Here is a 24,262-nt window from a genome sequence, read left to right on the forward strand (position 1 = left end):
TTGCATGTGCATTGGAGTAGTGGTTGTTGCATTCCCTGCAGGAGTTAAGCCAAGCTCCTGCAAGCATGGCAGACGAGGACCTGATTTTTCGTATGGAAGGGATCGATAATGCCAGAACGACTCCAGCGCACTCTGGGAATTATCTTGATGCTGATAGTGATGATGAAGACAATTATTTTATCTGTCCAATAACTGATGATCCAGTTTCTAACAAGTCTGCCGGTACCAAAGCAGACAATTATTACAGCAACTTAGCAAAAACTGAGCAGTATAGTTCAAGCTCTTCTCCCAGAAGCTTTAGCTTTAAGGTAGGTATTGGCTTCAGTCTTCATTAAGGTTTTTCTTGGTTGGCATGAGACGTTTTCTAACTGCTTCATCTCTTTGTAGCTAACACTTTTCAATGAAGATACTCATCTGCTTTTTCCAGACCTGCAGTTTATTCCATTAAGCCAATAGTATTGACACTGCCATGGAATTGGTTACTGTCCCTTTCAGTTCAGGAGAGGGTCTTCCTCCACTCATTCCAGGAGAACAATTCACTGCCATTAGGATCAAATAATTTACAATGCAGTATGTTGTTTGGGAGATTTGAAAGATCATACAATTGGTATAAGAAAAATTTGGTCCTGTCAGAAGATAATTTATTATGAATTTTGATAGTGTGGGGTTTTTTTTCAGTCGGTCAAATAAAATTGTAAATTATGAAATTGTAAGGGTAAGTTTTTATGTTATAGCTCCTTAGGGAGCTTTCGACGTGTTGGCTTTCATGCTTGGGCATGAAGTGTCACACTGGCAATAGTTCCTGACAGTGTAACAAGCAGTATCTGACCATTTTGGGATGAACAGCAGCTACAGCATTGCAGGAAGGTCAGAGGGGCTGTAGCTGGTGCTTCCTTGGCAATGTGTCCTTTTTCACTTAGCTCCCTTCACAAAGATCAGGCCAGGCAATGGAGCCTCAAGTGACATCCACTCTGTAGCTTACATATTCTAAATAAACAGTTTGTGCTAAACTGACATCTCTCTTAGATTTTGCTATATTTAATGTGTTTTATTAACACATTTCTTATTATAAATATTAACATTTATTTAATAGATACTCTAAAATCTTGGTTATGCCTAATGCATGCTTTAATTGTGAAAAAATATTGGGGGTTATTTCAGTCAGATAACAGTGAGTAACACATTGAAAGGGAAGCTGGCTTGTCTGCAGGAAGATTTTTACCAAAGCTAGTTAACAGAAACATTAAAAGGTACATATGCCTAAGGAAGGTGAGGAGCACAAGCTTAGAAATGGGACAGGTGTTGGTGTATGCTAAACTGAGCAAGTTAAGACCTGACAGGGAGCTTAGTCTTCATTTGTGTGTACGTTTTAACATGTGCTAAACACTCGCCTCTGGGTCTGCAGTGCAATTTCTGAGTCATATGGTCTGAGATAAAACTGATAAGGATTTCAGAAATAGCAATTATTTCCTCTTTCCTAAGCTGTCATTTTGCTTCTGCAGAATGTTTGTACCCACGTTTTGGTCTCCATAATGTCTAGTTTGGAATTGTAGCTCCTATCACAGACAGATTACTTTATGCTGAGATGTGGAGCAAGCCAGTGTCCATCTCCTGTTTAAGCTGCAGGAATGGTGACTTCCAACACAATGAGGCAGACAGCCAGGGCTGACATCCTAAACTCCACAGCCTATTAGAGTCTGCCTGTCAGACCTCAAAGCTAAAGAAAGGCACTGTGGGCCATTGATAACGAAAGGCAGAGCCAGATGGAGAAGTTGCTGTTAACTCTCTGCTTTAAACAGGACTCAGCAATGTTTAATTAGCTAGTTAATAGACAAGACCCTTGTAATAAATACTTTCCATTAAAAACTTCCAACTTATCTCAACAGGTTTGTTCACAGGTGTTCTAAGAATGAACTTTTGGGAATATAAATTGAAGAGTGGCTTTTAAGTGGAATTTTTTTGTGTTGTGTTTTTTCTTTTTTTTTTTTTTAACTAACAAAGAGAACCAAGACTCTTTGTCAATCATTTGTCTTATCACATGTGTTTTCCTACTTTCATGTCTCTCATGGATCCTTTAGAATGACACACAACACCGTTCTAAGCATGGCTCTGTGGTTGACCATGGTCGGGTAGGTTAAAAAGAAAATGTCACCACCATATCTAATAGATGCATTTTGATTTTTTGGTTTGGTTTTGATTTTTTTTTCCTTTTATGGACTTGTTTTTGTTCATTATTTTATTGTTTGTGAGGACTGATTGCCTCAACCTGTAAGAGTCATCAAGTCAAAACTAAAAGAAGTACCTGTTAAATGGAATAATACTCATCCTGTGTTCTCTACCCAGAAATTTTACTGTATGGCAGCCATATGCCTCCAGCAGGAGAAAAATTGCACTGTTAGCACCATTTCCATGAAATCCAGCTAATGTTTGTTTGAAGATTAGGATACAGCTTTTGTACAAAGCACCTCAAGAGATCAAGCACAAGTAATTAACTTATTTAAATTATCATCTAACGTGAACACAAATCACCTTTTGGAGAGGGGATCTACTCAAGAACAATTTTAAACAGCTGATCAACCAAGCAGTTCTTGTTGCTGTCTCTCCTTCTCTCTGTTATTTTTCAGGTGCATATGAGCTGTCATTGCATGACCTGAGGCAGCTTTATTTTCTTACAAAACATATAGAAAATCTTTCTCAACATGTCCTTTAAACTCGTTTTCTTTAATGTAGTATTATTTTCATTTTGTGTTATTATTGTCAGAAAGGGGAGCATTTAAATTGTTTGCAAGGTATACATAGTTAAAGCTGAAATTCAAAATAAACATGAACATTTAAATTGTAGCTGCTTCATAAGGCCATTGCCGACACAAATTTATAGTGTATTTTTTATAAAAAAAGACTGACTTTAATTCCTGAAAAAAGGAAATAGACCCCAAATTTTAAAAGTTACTGTTTCTGCACACTTGGAGTTCAGTCAGAGAGGCAGTAATAATATCTCAGAGCTCAATACTTCTTTACTGGCAGGGTGCAGAGTCCTTTTTCTCCTGTTCACTTTGCAGAAGGCATTTGGCACATCACAGGGTCATATCTCCGGTTTTCTTGGAAATACACAATGTAAGTGAGGGAGAACAAAATGTTAAGAGTAAAGTGTCCAAATTGGCTGGTAGAGAGAGACTGTTGTACTCCAGAAAACTGCTTTGGTATTTTACTCTTGACTTGGTGAACATTGAAATAGCTACTTGTCTGGAATTGTTATAATAATCAATTTTTACAACATTCTAATTTCTTCTTTCTCGTGCTGAGCACAGTCTGGGACCCTGGGGTTCACAGAACTTCTTACTTCATCCATATTAATTATATCTTTAATGGACTTTTTTAATACTTATTCTTAAGCATGCAAAATCAGCATATGCTGCTAGGTATGAAAAGCTAAAAATCAAAACAGAAAAAGTGAATTAATATCATCTGAGTGTGCCTTATTGCCATTTGCAGAGCATGTTAGAGATATCTGCAAATTACCTTAGGTTTTGTAAATCATGTCTGTGATTCTATATACTGTGCCAGATTCTGTTCTCAGTAACTTTACAGTGGTGCAAATTGAACTGAAATCTGTGCTTTATGTATCTGAGCTGGGTTTCATTATAATTGAAACTATAAAAAGATCAGAGTGGTCTTTGGTACTGCCTGGTCCCTGCTCTGAGTAATGCTTTGGGGGCTACTGTAGTTGCACATCTCCATAGCATTGGGATCCTGATGTGCTCTAGAAACTGCTGGTTTTGTGGGCTGCTGCTGATCATAAATAAAGTCTGTAACTTCTTCAGGAAACCTGGAAACATGCTATTGAGAAAGCCAAGCACATGCCTGATCCCTGGGCAGAATTTCATCTGGAGGACATTGAGACAGAACATGCCACTCGTTACAGGTCTGTGGGTCTTCCTTCTTTGGGTGCTGCTGTTAAACAGGACTGCTGGTTTGTGCAAGGGCTGAGTTTGTGTAGTGCAGAATATCTGGCTGAAGAACTTTTATAATGCCCAAAGTGAGTGGGTCTTAGCTCAGTCTCCCAGGAACATGTAAATACTGCACATCATCAAAAAATGAACTTTTCAGCAAACCAGTGGCACGCTTTCTCTCCCACCTAAGCAATATCTAGGTTTTTTACTGTGTAGACAGGAAGCAAGGCTGAAAAGTATTTTCTGGTTGATTTATTAATGCCATAAATGTAATCTAATTATTAGATTAATTAATTAAAAATTAAATTAATCCCAACGGAGAGGCGGCATACTTTGTTTAAATAATTTGGGAAAGAAAGTAACATAACCCTCCATGACTTTTCGAAAATAGCAGTTTCAGTGTTGCTAGTCCATGCAGTATTGTTGCATGTGGCTGGAATTTAAATACTTATAAAGCCCAGAATAGCTCAGTGTGGTCTACGTGCTAAGAGGGAGTTTGGCCCTGAAACTGGTTTCAGTGCTTTAACAGGAGCTTTGCCAAAATATTTACTCTATTGACACATGTTTCTGGGAGGAAGGGTTAGGGGTTAGATGCCAGTTGATCACTACTTAGCATCAGTGTTTGGGGAGGCCTCCCTTCTAATTCCATACCAGTCATGCAGTGCTGCTCTTCCCTGTAGACTTGCATCAGCCACACAGTCCTGAAATAGTTCACATATTTTAAAATACAAATAAGTAATAATTTTAGTTTAGGGCTGTTCAATGTCCTGCTAAAAAGAAATGGCTCTGATACTCTTATTTTTACCTCTTTATCTGCTGCAAACTGGGCGATACATAATATACAAGGGAGAATATGGGGTGTCTGCATGCGTGAATTACACAGTGCAGGTTGGGGGAACCAGGCTGGAAGCAATCATGTGTTGATGACTCAGCTGCTGTGGTTCTCAATTTGGTTTTCACTGTGTTGGGAGTTGAAGGGGTGGGGAGAAACCACAGTCGTACTCTTTGTATTATCACAAATTTGTGCAGGGACTTGCTCCTCCCTCAGTGCAGTGTTGGGCAGTTCCTGGCCCCACTGCTTCTCACAGCTGGTGCTGTTCACATTCTCCACAGCCCCAATCCAAATACTCAGCCAGAACCAGGCTTATGCAAGCTCAGGGTTGGGGGAGACAACCTGTCCAGTGTGTAGAGCTTGGTGAGGCCCTTTCTGCCCCCAGTGTGCTGCCCAGGCATCACAGAGGAGCTTTAACTTCAAAGCAGATATAAACCTGGTTTGCAGTGTTAGAGAAGTTCAGATTCTGCTTTGGAATCTGCTCATTAGCAGGAGGGTTCAGTGTCTCTTCAAAGAGCTACGTGTGTTTCTGCTTGCCTGCCCAAAATGAGGAGGGCCAGAGGGTAGTGGGATGACTGGAAGCTTTTGTGTGGGAGTGGCAGCAGCACTTTCCAGAGTCAGTTACAGGTAAGAAAGGATAGGTGCTGGTGCTGGAAATGGGAAGATTTGGGTTCCTTCTGCATTTTTCTGAGACATATCTCCTGATTTTGCAGGTACAATGCAGTTACTGGGGACTGGGTTGAAGATGAAGTCCTTATCAAGATGGCTTCTCAAGTAAGATCACACTGTCCTTCATGTTTACCAACAGAAAGTTTGTAATTTCCTTTCTGTTTCTGAATAGTGGCAGCAAGATATTTTTCCTCATAGAAATTTTCAAGTCTCAGTGTAATTATTTTCTCCTGTCTCTTTTTCTTTGTATCCTTCTCTCCAGAACAGAGTAGAAAATGGAGTCAGACCTTCCCTGTCAGCAACATGAGGCATTTGTTCCATTCCCAGTGATTTCCCTTCCATGTCACCCCTCCCATTTCCTTCTGGCATCATTTCGCTGTCTGGCAGTAGTCCTATTTTGTGTGCTCCCAAATAATTTCTGTTCTTAGAATGAAAACCAATTGAATTTTCTGTATGTGAGGGTAGAAGGCACTGTCATTTTCCAGTTAAGTCCTGGGGTTGGTCGTGTGTTGGGGTTGCCTTGCTCTGTGCTGCTGGCTGAGTATCTGGCATCTGAGAAGATGATGCTCTCTTTGGCACATCCTATACAGAGGCCTAAATGCAGAGAGCATGAAGTCTGTGAAGCTTCTTTTGGCAGTCACACAGAGCTGACTCACAACTGGGGAAAGAATTTAAATAGCTAATTTAAAAGACATACCATTTCTGCTCCATATATTGGGATATTGGCAGGGGGAGTTCATCCAAATGCCTTTTCCCAGATACCTGCTTACACTACCAGTGGATTTTCACTTTTCCTTGAGGAAATATTTTTATAGAGTCTGTTTGCAAATTGCTTTCTGCATGGTATAAAGGGGAAGTCATGGTTGTGTTTCTTATTGGTTAGGAATCAACTTTGTGGAAATGGCAATGCTGGATTTTTGTTTTTTTCTTTTCCTTAGCCTTTCGGCCGTGGAGCAATGCGAGAGTGTTTCAGAACGTGAGTATCTGCCCACTCCTTGCAGTATTTTTTTCTGTGGTGACTGAAAAGCTTTGATGAGGGGTTTATCCCTCTTTGTGTGACTCCACCTGCAGGGAGTGGGGTTCAGAAAGGAGAATTGTTCTCTGAACGTTCTACTTCAACCATCCCTGGGATGCAAAATACTCAGGAAAGTATCGTAACAGCCACTTAATTTCTGTGTTCCTTGTGTGCTGAAATATCTTAAAATTTGGTATGATAGGTATTTGCAGCCTGGAGATCAACTTGAGGCCTATAGTTAGGCAGAGAAGAGAAAGAATGAATATTTGAATGGTGCAGTCTCAACTGGAAAATCCTCCATTGGTGAAGGTTATCCTCCTAGAGTTTATTTTGGATCACATACACCAGAAAAATGTTCTGAGTAAGGCAGAACTTGAACACTAACAGTTGTACTTGCCAGAAGGATAAAACGGGGGAAAGAGGAGGAGCTTTTCCTTTCTTGGAGAGTGTTATTGAATGTTATTGTGGGGATCAGCATCCAGTTATAAATTGGTGTGTGCTAAGAGATTACCCCACCCTTTCCAGGCTCTGGAAACAAATGTTTCCTGGAAAATGTACATGTGTATGTTTAAAAACATTCCCCCTCTTCCCATATGTGGAATCCAGAGAAATTGCATTTCATGTGTGGTTTCAGCTCTGGAAAGATAAACACTCCTAAAAGATGAAAATGTGATAATTTGAACTTGGGCAAAAATGAAGAAAAGTAACCCCTTAGTTCTCCAGTTTAGCATTGTTCCAGTATCAGTTCATGCTGGTGGGTCTGTTCCTGTGAAACCAGCTGGAGACAGTAGTGAATGAAGCCTAGGAAGTAAAAATCTCAGCCTGCTGACATTGCTTTTAGTTCTTGTTACTTCCTAAACTCCCTATTACACAATATTTTGAGTCATGCCATAAACAGAAATTGGTTAGTAGTTTTGCCTTAACCTTTTATACTAAAAAAGCATAACTTGAATGTCAGCTTCCTACTGCTGGGTTTCCCATATATGTCAGTGGTAGTGATATTTCCCACCTGGAGCTCTCTCCTAGAATTTTGTAACTCTGCAAGTGTTTAGTTAAGACAGTTGACAGCATTAGCTGCTCATAACCCAGTGAATCAGTGTGAGGATATTGACTTTAGAAAAACATGAGCTGGCTTGTTTTATGCAGAGGAGTGTGTTCCTTCAAGAGCTGGGAAGGTTTGGGATCTGGCTGAAAATCTTACCCTATTTCCTTGTTTATTCTTTCCAAGGCCTCTGTTGCAGTGACTGTGTGCCCATCCCTGCAGGAGGACAGGCAGCATGAAATTACTTTGCCTGTAGAGTGTCCCCTGTACCAAGGCCTCTGCAGCAAGGTGTTGGCAGGGAGAGGAAAAGGAAGGAGGGGGAAGAGTTGAGAGTTTGAGCGCTGCTACTAATTTAAAGCACCTGCTTAATGCATTTGTTGGCAGCCAGCAGATCCTTTCTTATCAAAGTTTTCCTGTGCTACACACTACCATCCCCCTGCCCCAGCCCTCCTGCTTTGGAAGGATCTGCAGATTAAAGATTTGCTCATCAACAAAAGGGAAAAGCTGCATCCTAAGAACTATCAGGTGCAGTTTTCCTGCTGGGAAAAGTATGTGGGTTACTGAGCAGTCACTGCTGTGTGTTGAGAAGCAGAAGATTGCTTTTATCCCAGGAGAGGTTTCTCAGTTCATGCTTGAAAGGCCACTCCCTGTTAATTTCAACAGAAAATATTTGTTGACAATAGAACAGGTTGTTGACAAGGCACCAACCCTTCATACTTCCAGGTTTGAGAGGAACAGGAAGGGAAAGGAATTGAGAACAGGAGAAAGTTCAGAGCACAAGTAGCTGCAGCTAAACCAAACAGTTTGGCACATCCCAGCCATTCCCATGGGGCGTTTTATTTTCCCTTGTCCCCTTCCTGTGCTTCACGTTTCAGGTAGAACACCTGGTAAATGACTGAGGGTAATGCTCATCTTGGAGCCTGGCTCTGTCCATGCAGGCAAGGAAATGGGAAAGATTGAATTAAAATCCTTGGGTTTCCATTCACCAACGATTGATTTGTCTTTCAGAAAAAAGCTGTCCAACTTCTTACACACTCAGAACTGGAAAGGTGCCTATAATTATGTTGCCAAACAATACATAGAGAGTGTGAGCAGGGATGTTTATTTTGAGGATGTTCGACTGCAGATGGAGGCAAAACTCTGGGGAGAAGAGTACAACCGGCATAAACCACCAAAACAGGTGCATTCAAAGATCTTACTAAGCAAAATGCAATATTGTTCTTCTGTTAGGTTAGTCTTCAGATGTAATTTAGAGGAAATTACTTGTTCACATTCTTTCACATTAAACATCCTTCTGTGTTTTCTGTTAAATGATAGCTGATTTTGAGTGGAGTAAATACTGAAATTGCTTTATATTTCCAGGACTAGGAGCTGTGTGTTTGTGAATGTCTGACTGTCCTCAGCTGTTGACTGAAAACCAAAATAAAATGTCTGTATCGCTGTCTTCAATGTGCGCCCAGCTGCTTTTGTGATAACCAGAGATGTCACAGAATTTATTGCTAGCAGCAGTCTCAGCAATACACTTAACTGTTAATAGTCCAGGAAGGTAGATGCTTAAATCTTTCACACCCATCCAAACATCAATAACTAGCACTGATTTTTGAGAAGAGCTGGAAACCTGCTGGAAACCTTAGCAATTTTAATGGCCAAAATGAGTGGGTTTGATATCTGGGATATTGGCATTGCCTCCCATATGAGGGTTAGTTAATAACTACCTGGCTCATAGCAGCAAGGTGAAGTCTAAAGTGAAGCACGCGGAGAGAAATCTACAAATGTAGAAGTTTTAAATTCCATGTTGGAGAAAATATATAAGTAGAGCGATGGTTTCTGTTTTAGGAATGTGTGTGGGACAGAGGGAGAGGGTGAGGCAAGATAGAGAGATACCTGAACAGTAGGTACCCTCAGCCCTTCTCTGAAAATGCATTTCTTTGAGCTGTGCAGTAGTGACTGTATGTTTTGCTCACTGGGTGCAGACTCTTTGCAGAGTACTTTTAAGGTACCCACAAGATAAAACCAGCACTTGCTAGGCAATTTTTCAGAGGGGTTTGTTGCAGAAGTGAGCTGTTTTGAAGTGACTGCTTTTAATTTATGCAATTCCTCCAATAACTCAAGAAGCACATGACTCTTCACTCATCCCCTTGTTAAACAGAAGGATCTTTGCAATTTTTCAGATTCTTGCATTGGGGAAAGTTTTCACAGCTGGAGGATTCACACACACTTTGATCTGAAGACAGTATTCTGTTAGTCATTGTTTATCTTCTTTCCCTCCCCAGGTGGATATAGTGCAGACCTGTATTATTGAAATGAAGAACAGGCCTGGAAAGCCTCTCTTTCATCTGGAACATTACATTGAGGGCAAATACATCAAATACAACTCAAATTCTGGATTTGTGCGAGACGACAACATTCGTCTAACTCCACAAGTGAGGCTTTGTTTCATGCTTTCCATAGAATCTGCTACAGGGAATTTCTGGGCTCTCTCCAGAGATCTTGCATTACTGCCAAGAAAGGAAACTGCAGGCTCTGCAGTACAGTGCCAGATTAATTTCTCTATTTGCAGTTTGTCTGCCCCTTACTTGGGGCCTGCTCTTTCAAGCACTGAGTGCTTCTTTATTGGATTTCAGTTGATTACAGTTGAGTTGAGCAGGGTTAATACTCTTTGTAAACCTTAAGCCCTTTGACTCTAATTATAACTGCAGGCATCAAAATCCTTCAAATTTTCCTCAAATTGAGGCAGTGAGAGAGAGAGAGAGAGAGCTCATGTACTATGTACAGAATAGTCTTTTGGTGCCTCACGTAATACGCAAGAGGTGGCTGGTGTCCAATTCATGTAAGTGAATCTAGGCTATTTGCATATAAAAATGCAGGTTTTTCCAGCTGCAGCCTCTGAATAGCTGAATCTGAGTTTGCATATAGAAATACAAGTACAGATTTCAAGTGATTCTTGAATCCTGCAAAATAAATTTAAAATACTATCAAAAAATGCAAAGCGGTCAATGTAACGAAGAGTTATTTTTCTGGGGTTTGAGAGTTTTGTTCTTTACATTTTTTTCCACTATTTTTAAGGTATTTGTAATGAGGCTTAATGTAAGCAGGGAATTTATGTTCTGTCATTTGTGCACTGAATCAGTGCTGTGCTTTCACAGGTTGGGAACAAAATGTTCCCTAGTATTTGCTGCAGTTAAAATGTTTGTCTATCACCACCAGTCACCTCCTCCAGGCCTGGCAACACTTTTTTGGAGGCCTTCCCAGAAGATTCCTAATATCTCAGCTTTATTTTAATGAGAAAGGCTTTTTATACCTGATTCTTGAAATGTGTTTTTTGAGAGCACAAATGTACATTTCATTATCTGATACACAAATGTAGACACAGCAGTTGTTCAGGGGGATCAGTCAAAGGGGAAGAAGAATTTCTGGGCATGCTCACATTTATTTATGGGTTTTTTTTCCAAACTGTGGCAGAGCTAATGCTTGGCAGGAGGAAGCAGTGTCCCAGAGATGCAGAGCTTGCAGAATCACAGGCACAGCCTGAATGTTTATACAAAAGTTATTCTGCACTGACTTCAGAGCCCACTGATAGTCCCTCTGCCAGTGGTATGCCCCACTACCTAGGGTGAAGACTGTAGTGGAAAACAATCTTTAGTACAAAAATAAGGAGTTAAATCTCCTTTCCCCTGCCTGCCCCCATTGCTGCTTTTCACCCTGCCTCTTTTAGCCTCTCTGTGAGTCAAAGCAGGTTGGAGAGACAGGATGCTACATGCATTTACTCTCTCTTGCTGCTTTCATCCTGATGTTTATACCAGTTATTCTTCACTGATAAGGTTTTAAGACTTCTTTTTTGATTTATAACAGGGGAACATGTGTTGTTATTTTCAGTAGATGAAGGGAGAGTGTTCTCAGACATTTTCTATGGTTCTTTCCAGGCCTTCAGTCACTTTACCTTTGAGCGCTCAGGACACCAGCTCATTGTTGTTGATATCCAGGGAGTTGGAGATCTTTATACAGACCCTCAGATCCATACAGAGAGTGGTACAGATTTTGGAGATGGCAACCTAGGTAAAATCAATGATTGTGTTTCACAAAGGGGTGCTTCTCTTTCCTTCCCAGCTCTGCTGAGTAGCCACTGCACTAGGTGAGCTGACAACACATTTGAGGGTCATGGAAACAGCTGAGGAAGTCCTATTGCCAGGAGTCCTGTACTGGTCAGCTGTCATATAAGAGCAGTCTTAAAATGAGAGGTGATCTTGGCTCATGTCTCCTGGCCTACTCTTAAACAAGTAATGTAGTTAAGTAGTTTCTACAATATGAGAACAATAATCAACGCCTTTGATTTCCTTGCCAAATTGCAGGAATGGATACAGGTGAATGCAGAGATAGGCACCAAGTATTTTTGAAGTTTCGAGTGTCTGTATATGAAGCTGTTCATGGGACACGCAAGTTTTGTAAGCAGGATCAAATTTAAGCACATTTCTTAGTGATGCAGTTGAGTTAGGTTTTTACATAGTGTAGGTGAATCCACGGACGGCTGGGACAAGGAATTCTGCCAACCTGTATATTCTAGAACACGTGGTTTTATTGCAAGGGTCGTGGGTAAAAGGGCCTTGCCTTCAGCCACCAGCCTGGGCTGGAGGGGAGTCCCAAAGAGAGAGGGAGAAAGAACAGGAGATGAGAGCTGAGAGAGAAGGGAGAGAGAGAGAGCAAAGGGCAGGGGGAAGAGAGCAGGAGAGAGCGAGAGCAGGGGGAAGAGGAAAGGTAAGAGTTAAGAATTAAGAGGAGAGGTAAGATTTAAGAGGTTAGAGCTAAGAGAGCTAAGAGTAGCGAGAAGGAGAGGAGGAAGAGGTAAGAGAGTGAGGTCCTTGTTACAATACATTATATCTTCTTTCGTGATGAATATTCTAATTTACAGTGACTAACCAATACAAGACACAAAATCCTATAGAATCTACATACAGCCTATAAGAACTACTATATTACCATACTGTGTTATATTTTAAACTCTAAAACCTACTCTTTAGACTTCTGTTTTACTACATTGACCTTTGGATCCCTTAGCCATCAAAAGGGATTCTCCTTCAGCTATTGTTTTCAGGTTATGTAGTAACTAAGACTCAATATCCTACAACTCAAAATAAGCTTTCATTTCTATTTCAATTGTAGGTTTCACATTTTCAGAATCTTTTGCTAAGTAATCATATTTATAAGGTTTCCCTGATTCATCTTCCCCAACAACATAGCTTTTCAAGATCTTTCACACTTCTCTCACTCTCTCGTGCAGAGAGAGTGAAAAGCTCTCACAGGTGTTGAAATGGAAGTGGAGTAGGCTGTGTGCTACAAAGCATTTTCTGTCTTTTGAGTTTTTTGGCAAAGCTATGGGACTTTGACCTTTAATAAGTAAATTGTAATATAAAATTTGAGTAAACGCTTTCTCAACTTTTTTTAATGTCTTAGGTGTTCGAGGTATGGCCTTGTTCTTTCATTCTCATTTCTGCAACAACATCTGCAAAAGCATGGGGCTTGCACCATTTGATCTTTCATCCAAAGAGAAAGATGCCTTGGATTATAACAAAAAATCGCTTGTAAGTGTTTGATGAAAAAGTGTAACTAAGCTGTAGCTTTAATTAACTGAGAACCTTTTAACACCGTGTAATTTTGGGACCACCTAGATCCTTGAATGCTGAAATAATTTTTAAGTTTTGAATCTCACAAACCTGAGTTGATGCTTGTTGCAAATTGATCTCAATTTCAGCTGATTTTGGTGGGAATGGGACTTGATGTAACACTTGGAAAGAAACTCAGTCCTAAAGTAAACTCTGTCTGACAGTAAAACTGTCAGGGCTTGATATTTTGTTGCAGTGTAGAACTTTTCAAAGCAAATACTTCTGTATGCATGTGTGTATTTATAGAGAACTCCTAATAAACATTCCCATTGGCTTGCATAGCATGTGTAGAATACACAGCAGGATTATTGACAGGACTTTCTCATTGATTTGCCAAGGAATCTGCTCAAACCATCCTCCGTGGCACAGAGGAGAAATGCGGCCGGGTGAGGACCGTGTCCGGGAGTCGGCCTCCGCTGCTCTTCCGCCTGTCTGAGAACTCCGGGGATGAAAGCATGAGTGATGTGGCATTTGACTCCCTGCCCTGCTCTCCCTCCTCTGCTACCCCTCACAGCCACAAGGTGGACATGCTTAGTGAGTGAGCCTCATGCATCACCTCTGGGGGCGTTCCTGAACATTGGAGTTGTCTTAATTTGGTTTTGTCTTACTTTGTTCTTCAGCACAACAGCACTGATTTAGTCCGGAGCAGTTATTTCTAGTGCTCCTCTTTGAGCAGAAATAAAACTGAAGTGCTTCTATGTAGATAATTATTCCACAAGATGCTTCTGTGAAAAAAACAGCAATAAAATGATGACATCTAGAGCTTTTTCCTGAAGCATGTTATCCTTACAATAACAGCAAATATTTTTTTCTCCTAGATTGGCCTGTGTTCAGTGAAGTAGATAACTTGGATCAGCTTGACAACAAAAGGGTGAGTGTCTTTACAACAGAAAATGAGATTGCAGTTGCCTAATGAATTGTGTTTATAGGACTCCCCAAAGGTTTTGTTCTGTAAAAGCACATAAAGGTGCTCTGCCTATTTCTGTTGTTGCAGATCGTGTTACCTCTATGCATTTTCTCTTTCTAGTAAAGGAAGAGCATTTTATTTTAATATTTTAGTATTCATTATTTTGCCATCAGAAATTTATTTCTATCTGCTGTATTTTAACGGGTACTTAAAGCACATGCCTGTTGCCCTGCCTGCATGTTGTGTCTTGGGCACTTGTGCCAACTGCTGTGATATGAAAGCTAAAGAATCCCTATGGATTAGGTCTCTGCATATACTGGTACGATGAGATGTTAGAGAACCTTGCCTGAGGAGATGTAAGAAATTTGCAGTGGGCATTTTCCAGTGCTGGGCTTTTGTGCCAGGGGCTGTCAGTTGCTGGTTTATCATTGAAGCTGAAAACTGTATTTAGTGGATTCTTGATTCGATAAAATATGCAAGTCCTTGATTTGTTTTAATGTATGTAAGGGAGAAAACAATCTTTGACTACGTTATGTATCATTAAGTCCTGCTCCTCCTGACAGAGGTAGCACAATCATTTTCATCCAGTACAACCATCCAGTATTTTTCATGAAGCAGCAAAAGGTTTGTTCTGTGAGAAATGTCAGGCTGAGGTCCTTACAAAGTATAATGCTGTTCTGTTCTTGACTTGTGTAGGATTTTGAAAATGGTGGAGACAGTGGATATCCCAGTGAAAAGAGAAGTGAGACAGAAGATCTGGATCAGAGAGAGAGGGTATGAACCTGACTGGTATAGCAGAGTTGGACCTTAAGTTCATACTTAAACTCTTTATGTTGAAGAGTCTGCTTTTTTAGCTTTCCTGATCTAGGTCTGATCCTGATCTAGACTTTGGAAACAGAGGAGACAATGAAATTCCTCCATGTTGCAAAATTAATTATTCACATTGAGAATGACACTCTTGCAGGAAAAAGATGATTTGTAATGAGTAGCCTAATTTCAAATATCTTATTTGACTAGATGTTGTTGGGTGTGTTTTTTAAGTGTTGCATTTAGAAGGTGTAGCCATCTTCTTGACATGTGGAATCTATGAATGTGGTCTGCTTTTAGACTCATTTACCCTCTCTACTTTGTATTGCTTGAAACATTACAGAACTTAACGTTGTCAGGTAATACTATGGAACTTTAGAATTCCTAGGGATTAATTGGTTACTCCTTTAAAATACAAATTTTTAAATAAATGCTTTTTGACCTGGTGATCTTATCAAGATATTTAATTAGAAAACAGGAAAGAGAATATTGCTTCCAGAGATACCACTCCTTTGTCATCTCCTTTGTGACAAGGTATTTATCATGGCATCTCCAGCTTACAGGGTTGAAGCCCATGTATGCCAAGTTCTTTATTATTTTCAGTATGTTTCTTAATATATTGTGATATCACTGAAAGAAAAGCATCCAATGGAAACAGTTTTGGTCATTGTCACTGTTAATTCTGCAGGGTAGGAATAGTCTAGAGGCATAACTGGCACACATCAGTTGCTGCAAATTGAATGATGCAAATCTTTACATTAACATAGGGCCATTCAAACAACAACCAGAGGCAGGAGTCTGATGAAGACAGTTTGGGAAGCTGTGCAAGGGTAAATAAAGCAGAAATGTTCACAGACTGAGTTTGCTGCTCTGCTTGTCCTTTGTTCCACTCATCTGCCCCCTAACCACATCACTAAACCAGATGTTGGTGTCCCTTCCTTTTCAGCTACAGATGATGTTTATTAATATCAACTTACCACTGTTATTTCCTTTTATGTTTTGTCTTTATTTCTCATTAAAGTACTGTGAAACAAATTGTCACCTCTGTCATAAGTTGGTGATTATGCATGGGTATCTCACTTGAAAAAAATTACAGCTCTGTGGGTTTTTTCTGCCTAACTAAATTATGTTTCCTTTCTGCACCTTATTTTGGAATTGCATCCTGTATGTGGCTGTATGATTTTTTAATAACATGCAGTGTTTGAAACAGATACACAGTGAAGAGAACTACTGTCACCTGAGTTAGGAAAGACCAGACCTTGTATGCTTTTACAAAATAGAACTTCTGTGATAATTTTTCTTGGGTATAAGCATAAATAACTACTGTGAAAGAAAAGAAAAAACAGAGCTTTGACAACAATTAATAGTTTATCTAGATACAGCTTTCAGAATTTCCTTTTAATTGTTATATATTCTTGTTTCAGAAGATAGAAACAGCTTTAACAGACTGAAGTTCTGTGCCAGTAACACTTCCTGTTGTGTTTTCCCTGTGTACCTGCATATATCGGCTTGTAACCTTCTGTATTGATACATGTCATTTTTGTAGAGTTCTAGAATGCAGGCTGCATTTAGTGTTGTGAACTGAAATTCTGGACAGAAAAGTATGGGTTTCATTTTTTTTTTCCTGTGCATGGATAACTTCAGTGCTTGCAGTGCAACTATTCAGTTGCTCATTTTTGTAAGTAACCTTTTCTGATTCAGAACTTTGAGATGATTCTTCAAAGTGATGATGTTCAGATTAGAAATAGAGGGATTTGCCCCATTCCTTTAATGAAGAATAATAACCATTTATTCAGCTACTAACATGACTTTTGAAAGCTGTGTTTTAAAATACAGTATTTACTACTAAGTAACAATATTAATAGAGACTTGATTCCTGGATGGTAATCCATTTTAATTTGAATATAAATAATAGTATATTTTGTATTTCAGATCAGTGTGGAGAAATGGAATCTTTACAACTCTTCTAGAGTCCACATCCACAGACCATCCTGTGTTGCCCAAGAAATTCAGAGGCTCAATGCTCTAGAACTTGAAAAGAAAATTGGGAAGTCCATCCTTGGAAAGGTAGGATGGGTCTGCTGATACTGTTTTATCCAACAAGAAACATTTTGTATTTATTACTTGCATAGAGGTGTTACCCCATTTGCATTTATTTGTGCAGTTGAAAATAACTCATCTATACCTTTCTCTCACCTGCCCATGTTGTATAAGGGAATCTGAGTTCAGGAACCCGTGAATTGCATCTGCTTTTGGCCTTGCAACTTCTGGGCTCTTTTGGGAAGAACCCTGCTGTTGTTAGTCTGCCTTTCCAGAGGCATCACACAGGGAAGATACAGTGGGATGGGTGTGGTGTACCTGACCCACATACCTTGCACATAGGCAAAGCTGAGCTCCTGAAAACTGGTGGAATGGACTGACTCTTTTTACTCAAGACTATGACAGATAATGGAAATGTGAATTAAGTTTGGGGCTATGTATGGTCTTAAGCCCACTCCTATAATATGATGTAAATCTTTCTGAACATCCTGGGAGCCTGAGGTGTTCTCAAACCTTTTGATGTGGGTAGAAACCTATTTTTTACAGAATCATTTAGGTTGGAAAAGACCTCTTAGATCATCGAGTCCAACCTCTGACCAATCACCACCTTGTCAACCAGACCATAATACTCCGTGCCACATCCAATTGTTTCTTGAACACCTTCGGGAACAGTAATTCCACCACTTCCCTGGGCAGTCCATTCCAGTGCTTAACAACCCCTCCCATGAAGAAGTTCTTCCTGATGTCCAAACTGAATGTCCCTTGGTGCAGCTTGAGGTTATGTACTCTCATCCTGTCACCAGCTGATGGGGAGAAGATGCTGACCCTCATCTTGCTAGAACCTTCTCTCAGATAATTGTGGAGAGTACTAAGGCTTCCCCTGAGCCTCCTCTTACTCCAGGACATACCGCTAAGACCTGGTAAAGTCTGAGCAGAGGGTTTGGAAGGATCAGATCTCTACATCATCCTGTGTCTCCTGTGCAATTCGTGTCCAGGTTCACCTGGCCATGGTTCGCTATCATGAAGCCGGGCGCTTCTGTGAGAAGGACGAGGAATGGGATCAGGAGTCAGCCCTGTTCCACCTGGAGCATGCTGCAGACTGCGGGGAGCTGGAAGCTATCGTTGGGTTAGGCCTCATGTGTTCTCAGCTGCCACATCACATTCTTTCTGAGGTCACTCTTGAGGTATGGAAAATGCCAAAAAAGCAGAATTGAGGTCCACTGTAAAAATAACATAGGAATAGCAGAAAATGGAGATGAAACAAAAACTGTAGTTAGGTGTTCTGTAGACTCTTCAGAGAAAATGGATTACTTGTAATTTAGGATTTGGACAAAAGAGAAAAAATGCTGCCTCTTTCTGGTTTTGCCAGCAAATTACTGCATGCTTTGGGAAGCTTTTGAAGCCACCTTTACTGTTCAGCTGCTTTGTTTCTTGTGGCTGTGACATACTAAATACTTGCTGACTTTGAGAAACTGCCTTTAATGGTAGAGGAATGAAGGGATCGTTTCAGAAACGTGCATTTTAAAGGTTTTGTTTTCTTTACTAGGATACAAAGGAGAACAGAAATAAAGGATTTAATTACTTGCTGAGAGCAGCAGAAGCTGGAGACCGGCCTTCCATGATTCTAGTAGCAAGAGCCTATGATACAGGTGTAAATCTTGGTGCAGACAGGTACTGTGCATGGCTGAGTAAGTTCACTTGATGGTACTTGACTGAGGCAAGGCTGGGGCAATGGTTTTTCTGCTTTTGTATTTTAGCATGTCTTTGTTATTTACTTGAGTTTTCTGTTGTGCACAACAGTGATAGTCTTTAAATTCCCTACTGTCAAATAACATTAAACTTTTAATTGAAGTTCACTGAGCATTCTCAGTGTGCAAAATAACTGATTTTAAAGTATTTATGAAAGACTTTACAACTCCAGATTTTTTCTAAATTGGTTACTCTCACAAATATAAATGCCAGACCAAAACCATACCGATAGTGAAACTCAGACTCTGGAGTTCAGCAAAACACTTCAATCTGATACTTTCTCCTGTAATTCCTGTATAAAGTGACCCCAGCCTCATTTTGCTGTAGTGACCTAATGCCACAGTGCAGTTAATGAATCTCTGTGAGAACAGTTGCTTTCTTGGAGAGCATCAAGGCTCTGAGAAACCAGTACAAAATTGGATGCTGAATCTCCAGTGCAAAGTACATTGATTTCCTAAGAGAACCATCTTCAAAAATTATTTTTGACTTCAGAGCCCAGGATTGGAAGGAGGCACTGCACTGGTACAACACTGCACTGAACATGACTGACTGTGACGATGGTGGTGAATATGATGACACTCAGGATGAGCCCCGGTATCTGCTCCTGGCCAGGGAAGCAGAGATGTTACTGATGGGAGGGTTCAACTTGGATAAGGATCCACAGAGATCAGGTGAGGCCTCATTTTGTTTCTGTTATCTATAATCTTGCTTTTCCTTCCCTTCTTCCCCAGCATGTACCCTAAAAATAGATTTCTTGCTTCAGCTGTTACAGAACATAGAGAGGGTCAATACCGTCAGATTTAATGATGCTGGGTGTAACAAGGCTGGTAACAGTGAAAGAAGAAATCTTGGCAGGGTCGTGGGTGGTGCCAGGTCCAATCTGTGGCACAGTGAGTCACTGCCAGGCAACCTTCACTCCCTCTGAGGTTGCTCTTCTGGGTCACGCCCCTGAGCTGCAGGTTGCTGCTTGTAGCCTGAGTTACACCCATGACTCCCAGGGCCTACACATTCTCTTAGTTGCTGTGTAACCTACCTGCTAGATGTCTGTCTTGGGGTGCTCCTGCAGGCTGGTCCTGTTTCCAGTCCTTCCAAATACATTGGGGAGCCATCAGCAGCCAGTTGTATAACTTTCAGCTTGAGGAGCAGAGGCCAGATTCCCAGCTGATGTAACTCACGCTGTTAAAACACACCCATACATCCGGCTCTGCAGTTTGACCTCCCTTTGTCCTTTATTTGCTTCAGGCTAAAGCCATATTTTTTCTTTGTTCTGTCAACATAACTGATGCTGTTTCCTCTCTAGGTGAGCTTTACACAGAAGCAGCAGAAGCAGCCATGGAAGCCATGAAGGGCAGACTGGCAAATCAGTACTACCAAAAAGCAGAAGAGGCTTGGGCGATGATGGAAGAATGACACTGAAATTAAGCAGTTCTTGTATATAAATTTTTATAGACTTGCTGCATTTGCAGCTAAAAAGATGTATTTTTATGTGATGTTGCCAGGTTGGGGTTTTTTTGTATTTTAGTTTTATAATTTTTTGAGGGTAGAAATCTAAAGTGTAAGTAGTAATGTGAGTGCCATAGCATACTTCTGTTTGTGTTTTGAAGCTCCAATACAGATACACTTGGACCTTTTGTACTTTTTTTACTGTTAGAATTGAGGGGCCTGTTTTTTTTTACAAAAGAAAATGAGGCCTTATTGTTTAGGTTTTACATGTCCTGTTTTTTACACAGCAAATGATCAGTGTTTACATTTTTCTTCTCCTCTCTATATACAGAAAAACATTTTTGTAAATTCTCAACATTTCTTCATTTTTGGTGTATCTCACCAAATTTGCACATAAACGTAAATTTTCGATTTATGGATGCAGCTACTGATGTTAATAAGTAGTCCCATTCTATTTTGCTGGTATTTTTGGACACTCAGATGAATTTCAGATGGACTCCTTAGTTTGGGGAGGGGTGGAGAAGATGATTCAGATTGGTGGTGAGGATATTCAGGGTGGACTGTTTTATTCATTACCAGCATTGGATATTATACCTTTTAGAAATGCTTCATGTTCCTGATGAGGTGAGCTATCCAGCTACCTCTCTCATTTTCACATTTTGCACCATATAAAAGTTTAATTGTATAAAAATTCTACTGACCTTATATTTGTCCAATCATGTACAGTAGCAAGATTTGTAATATATGGGTAATTTGAAGTTAGTTTTACAGTGGCATCTCAAATGTCAGTGAAGATAGATAATCTCACTTAAAATGAGAAGACATTTAACACTGTTTCCAGATGGATGTTTGAAGAGGTTAGGAGATGTTGATTCACCTATTTCTATGTATAGAAAATAATCCATATGCTTTAGGTATATTTAAAAATTATATTTTATCTGCAAATGGTGTTTAGAGAAGAGTTTCTGGTTCGAAAGGGAAACAGTATTACCTCCAAACACGTGAATTTGTGTCTTCTTTGCCTAATCTTAACCAGTGAGGGGCGGACCTGGTGGTGGTTGAATTATCATTGCCTAGAGATAAGTTTCTTCAAATCCAGTCTTTTATTCCAAAGCTGCTGTGCCACCTGTATGGATCGTACAGAAGCTGTTCCTATTCCTTGGTTGTGGTTAACAGTCATTTTGCAGGAGATTTAAGATGGAAGCTTCTGTCTCCTTGGCCTTGCAGTCTCCTGAGGTGTAAATTGATGTGCTCAAGGGGCGGCCCCTGTCAAGTGCTGAATGACCTGTGATGCTCACCACTTCAGCCGAGCTCTTAAAAAGCAAAAGCAAGCGTAAAGCTGAGCAGGCTGTGAGATGATGCAGGATTGATTAGGATTTCTCGCCTGCATAGCCAAGGAATATTAATTTCTTGTAAAATGCAGAAATTGTTCAGGGAACAGAAATCAGTTCTTCTTTTCCTTTGCAAGTGCCTCTCACTGGAATCAAATTGTGCTTCCATTTTCTCTTTCTTATGGCAAGTGGATCTTGAATTGCTGTTTAGACAGTATCCAAGGGTGATGTCAATAACAACTGCCACTGTCTGAAAGAGGTGAACTGGTGGTTAAGGGAGGATTTGAATCTTTTCTAGGAGGGAAGGGAAAGTTACCCTTGGATGTTGTGCTTCTGGCTGGTGCTGTAACCACCAGGCAGCTGTAGCTATGAGCAGCCTTGCAACAAATGGAAACATCTTTTTGCTGTCGATTGCAGAGGTTGTGGGAAAGTGGTGCCTGCCGTGGCCTTTTTCGTTTTTTTGTTTTGAGAGTGAGGGCTCTTCACCCATTCGTGGAGGAATGTCTCATTTCTAGATCTCAGCTGGTCTTAGATAGTGAGGTACTAAAATGACCCGATTTTTGGATCTAATATTTTTTGTAGCTAACATGCTGAAATAGAACCAGAGGACTGCAATTCAGATGCATGTTTTCAGTGCCTATCCAAAGTTCTGCTTTAGATGCCTAAAGCCTCTCTGGGATGTGGCCTTTTTTGCTATTTCAGTTCATGGCATTAAGGTATCAGCTGTCAATGAAAGGGGAAGCCACTCACCTCTGAAGACAGTTGAATAGTCTGTTTTATGCAGAACCTATACATATAGGTTGTATAGGGACAATAGCAAAATCAGACAAAATGATTTGTTTCCCTCATAAGGTGTTGATGCCAAATCTTTGAGATTTTCTGTGAGAAGGAAGCATGTGTGGCAACACCACTAACCGTGTAGGGAGGAGATTGAAAGTGTCCATTCAAAATGTGCATGCAAAGGATGTGGAGTGTAATTATTGACACTTTTTGATGTAGTTTAATTTGCTAAATTCAGTAGTTGCTAAAGTTGCTGACAGCTCTGTGTAGATCTGGTATGTAAATGTGCACACAACTCAGTGCAATTATATTATGGTTAATATTTGTTTGCAAACTACTAGTTTTTGGTGATGAAGACTACCTTCTGTCTTAAGGTGTATCAGATGATTTATCCATATAATAAATGGGACTGTCAATAATATGAAATGGAAATTGTTTACAGAAATATTCACAACTTATTCTGTGACATTTTGAAGGGAAAAGCTGTATATTTAAAGACTTTTGCAATGATATTTCTTTATGCTGTATTTTTAATCTATTCACAATGAATAAATAAAAACCTGTATTTTTTAAAAATGTGAAAATAAATCTGAGGCTCAGCCTGCCAGAACTTACCTGGATTTCCAGATGTCAGTGGGAATATTGCTTGGGTAAGGAGAGTGAGATGAAAGCCTTTATTTGTATGTCAGACAAGCAACTACTGCTTGCCTGCATCACTTAGTCCTCTCACTCACTTGGTCTGTGTTCATTCTGGCGAGTCAATAAAATTGTTCTTTTTGTCACTTTTCTCAGTAGTTTCACTTGTTGCTCTTTGGGTTTGCATTTGCTCTCGGGTTTTGTTTTGTTCTTTATAAATTGCCAAAATTCAATCCTGCTATTGCAAGCTTCCAGAAATCCTCTCTGCTGTTTGTATTGTTCCATTCCCAATTTCATTCCCTTTTAACAGCCAGAAGTAGCTATCTGGGAAGAAATTACTTGACGTGTAGCAACCAAATCTGTTTTCCTCCAGAAAACGAAGTGGTTGATGTGCTCTCTGATTTGCATTTGATTACACATGTAGTGTCTGTGACCAATAGAGGATAAAATATAAGGACAGGAGGATTCATTTGTAGGGTGCTACAGAGACCTCCCCATGCCTTTAGCTTTTGTTTAGTCCTGAGAATGGGCTGGAAATTCCTGGGCTCTGTGATTTGAGGTGGGATACGACATCTAATGATACACTGTCGTATTGCTATGATTTATTTCCTTTTCTGTGCTAGAATAATATGCTTAATATAAGCCCTTTCAAACTGGTTAAAAGAGAGCTCTTCTTGGTGCTTTTTACTGCTTTATTTAGACAGGTGGAGCTTATACCTGTGTAGTTTAAACAATGTGAAATTATCCTCTAGCTGTGGAATAGAATTTCCTAACAAAAAAGCACCATCTGGGCCTCTGCACTGTAGAATCACTTACATGAAAAATGGTAAAAATTGGCACTGCTCTAGCTTTATAGCCTGGGTAGTTTTTAGATGTAGCTGCTGTCACAGAGAAGGAGTGTTTAGCAAGTGTAACAAAGTAAGAATAGCATTCTTCAGAAACCATAGAAACAGCAAATTCTTATAGCTTATAAAGTGTAAATAAGCCTGTTTCTTAATTACTGGTCTGTGGGACTGATTTGACTCTTACTCTTTCCTACAGATATAATTTCACTCAGAGTAGAATGAGTGCTGACAGAGGCAGGTGTAGTTACAGTGGGTCAAATCAGGACTTCTCATCTGAATTTGGACAGGCAGAATTTCATTTGAACCTCTCAGGATGGATGCAGGGCAGTGCTGCCAGGGGTGGGTCAGGGTATTTTCAGGTTTAAGTTCAGGGATATCTCTCAGTTGCTCCTGCTGATGGAGCTGACTCCTGTGTGGGGACAGCTCAGGGCTTTGTAACCCTTGGGCCTGGCCCTTAGTCTGGGAGTGTTTGGGATGAGTGTTGGGTCCTTGCTATTCTCTGGCTATCTGTGCCAGGAAAAAAATGTAATGAGGCTGGTAGCTTGTGTTGTAGTTTGGG

General features: G+C 40.2%; 1 protein-coding gene across 3 annotated transcripts; it reads left to right on the forward strand.

The window, feature by feature from the left end:
• Positions 1-23,009, forward strand: EEF2K (eukaryotic elongation factor 2 kinase). Of its 3 annotated transcripts, XM_066329658.1 has the most exons (18): positions 1-308; positions 2,079-2,129; positions 3,822-3,922; positions 5,496-5,556; positions 6,390-6,427; positions 8,517-8,688; positions 9,782-9,931; positions 11,432-11,564; positions 12,957-13,084; positions 13,504-13,699; positions 13,984-14,036; positions 14,769-14,846; positions 15,647-15,709; positions 16,812-16,946; positions 17,915-18,103; positions 18,466-18,590; positions 19,161-19,339; positions 19,969-23,009. In XM_066329658.1, exons 1-18 carry the CDS (start codon positions 66-68, stop codon positions 20,076-20,078), a joined length of 2,205 nt encoding a protein of 734 aa, XP_066185755.1. In that variant the 5' UTR covers positions 1-65; the 3' UTR covers positions 20,079-23,009. The 3 variants fall into 3 exon arrangements, with proteins under 3 accessions (XP_066185755.1, XP_066185757.1, XP_066185756.1); XM_066329660.1 differs by lacking the exon at positions 15,647-15,709; XM_066329659.1 differs by lacking the exon at positions 2,079-2,129.
• Positions 23,010-24,262: the final 1,253 nt, after the last annotated feature.

This window comes from Sylvia atricapilla, chromosome 15 (assembly GCF_009819655.1).
Source record: "Sylvia atricapilla isolate bSylAtr1 chromosome 15, bSylAtr1.pri, whole genome shotgun sequence".
Lineage (NCBI taxonomy): Eukaryota > Metazoa > Chordata > Aves > Passeriformes > Sylviidae > Sylvia > Sylvia atricapilla.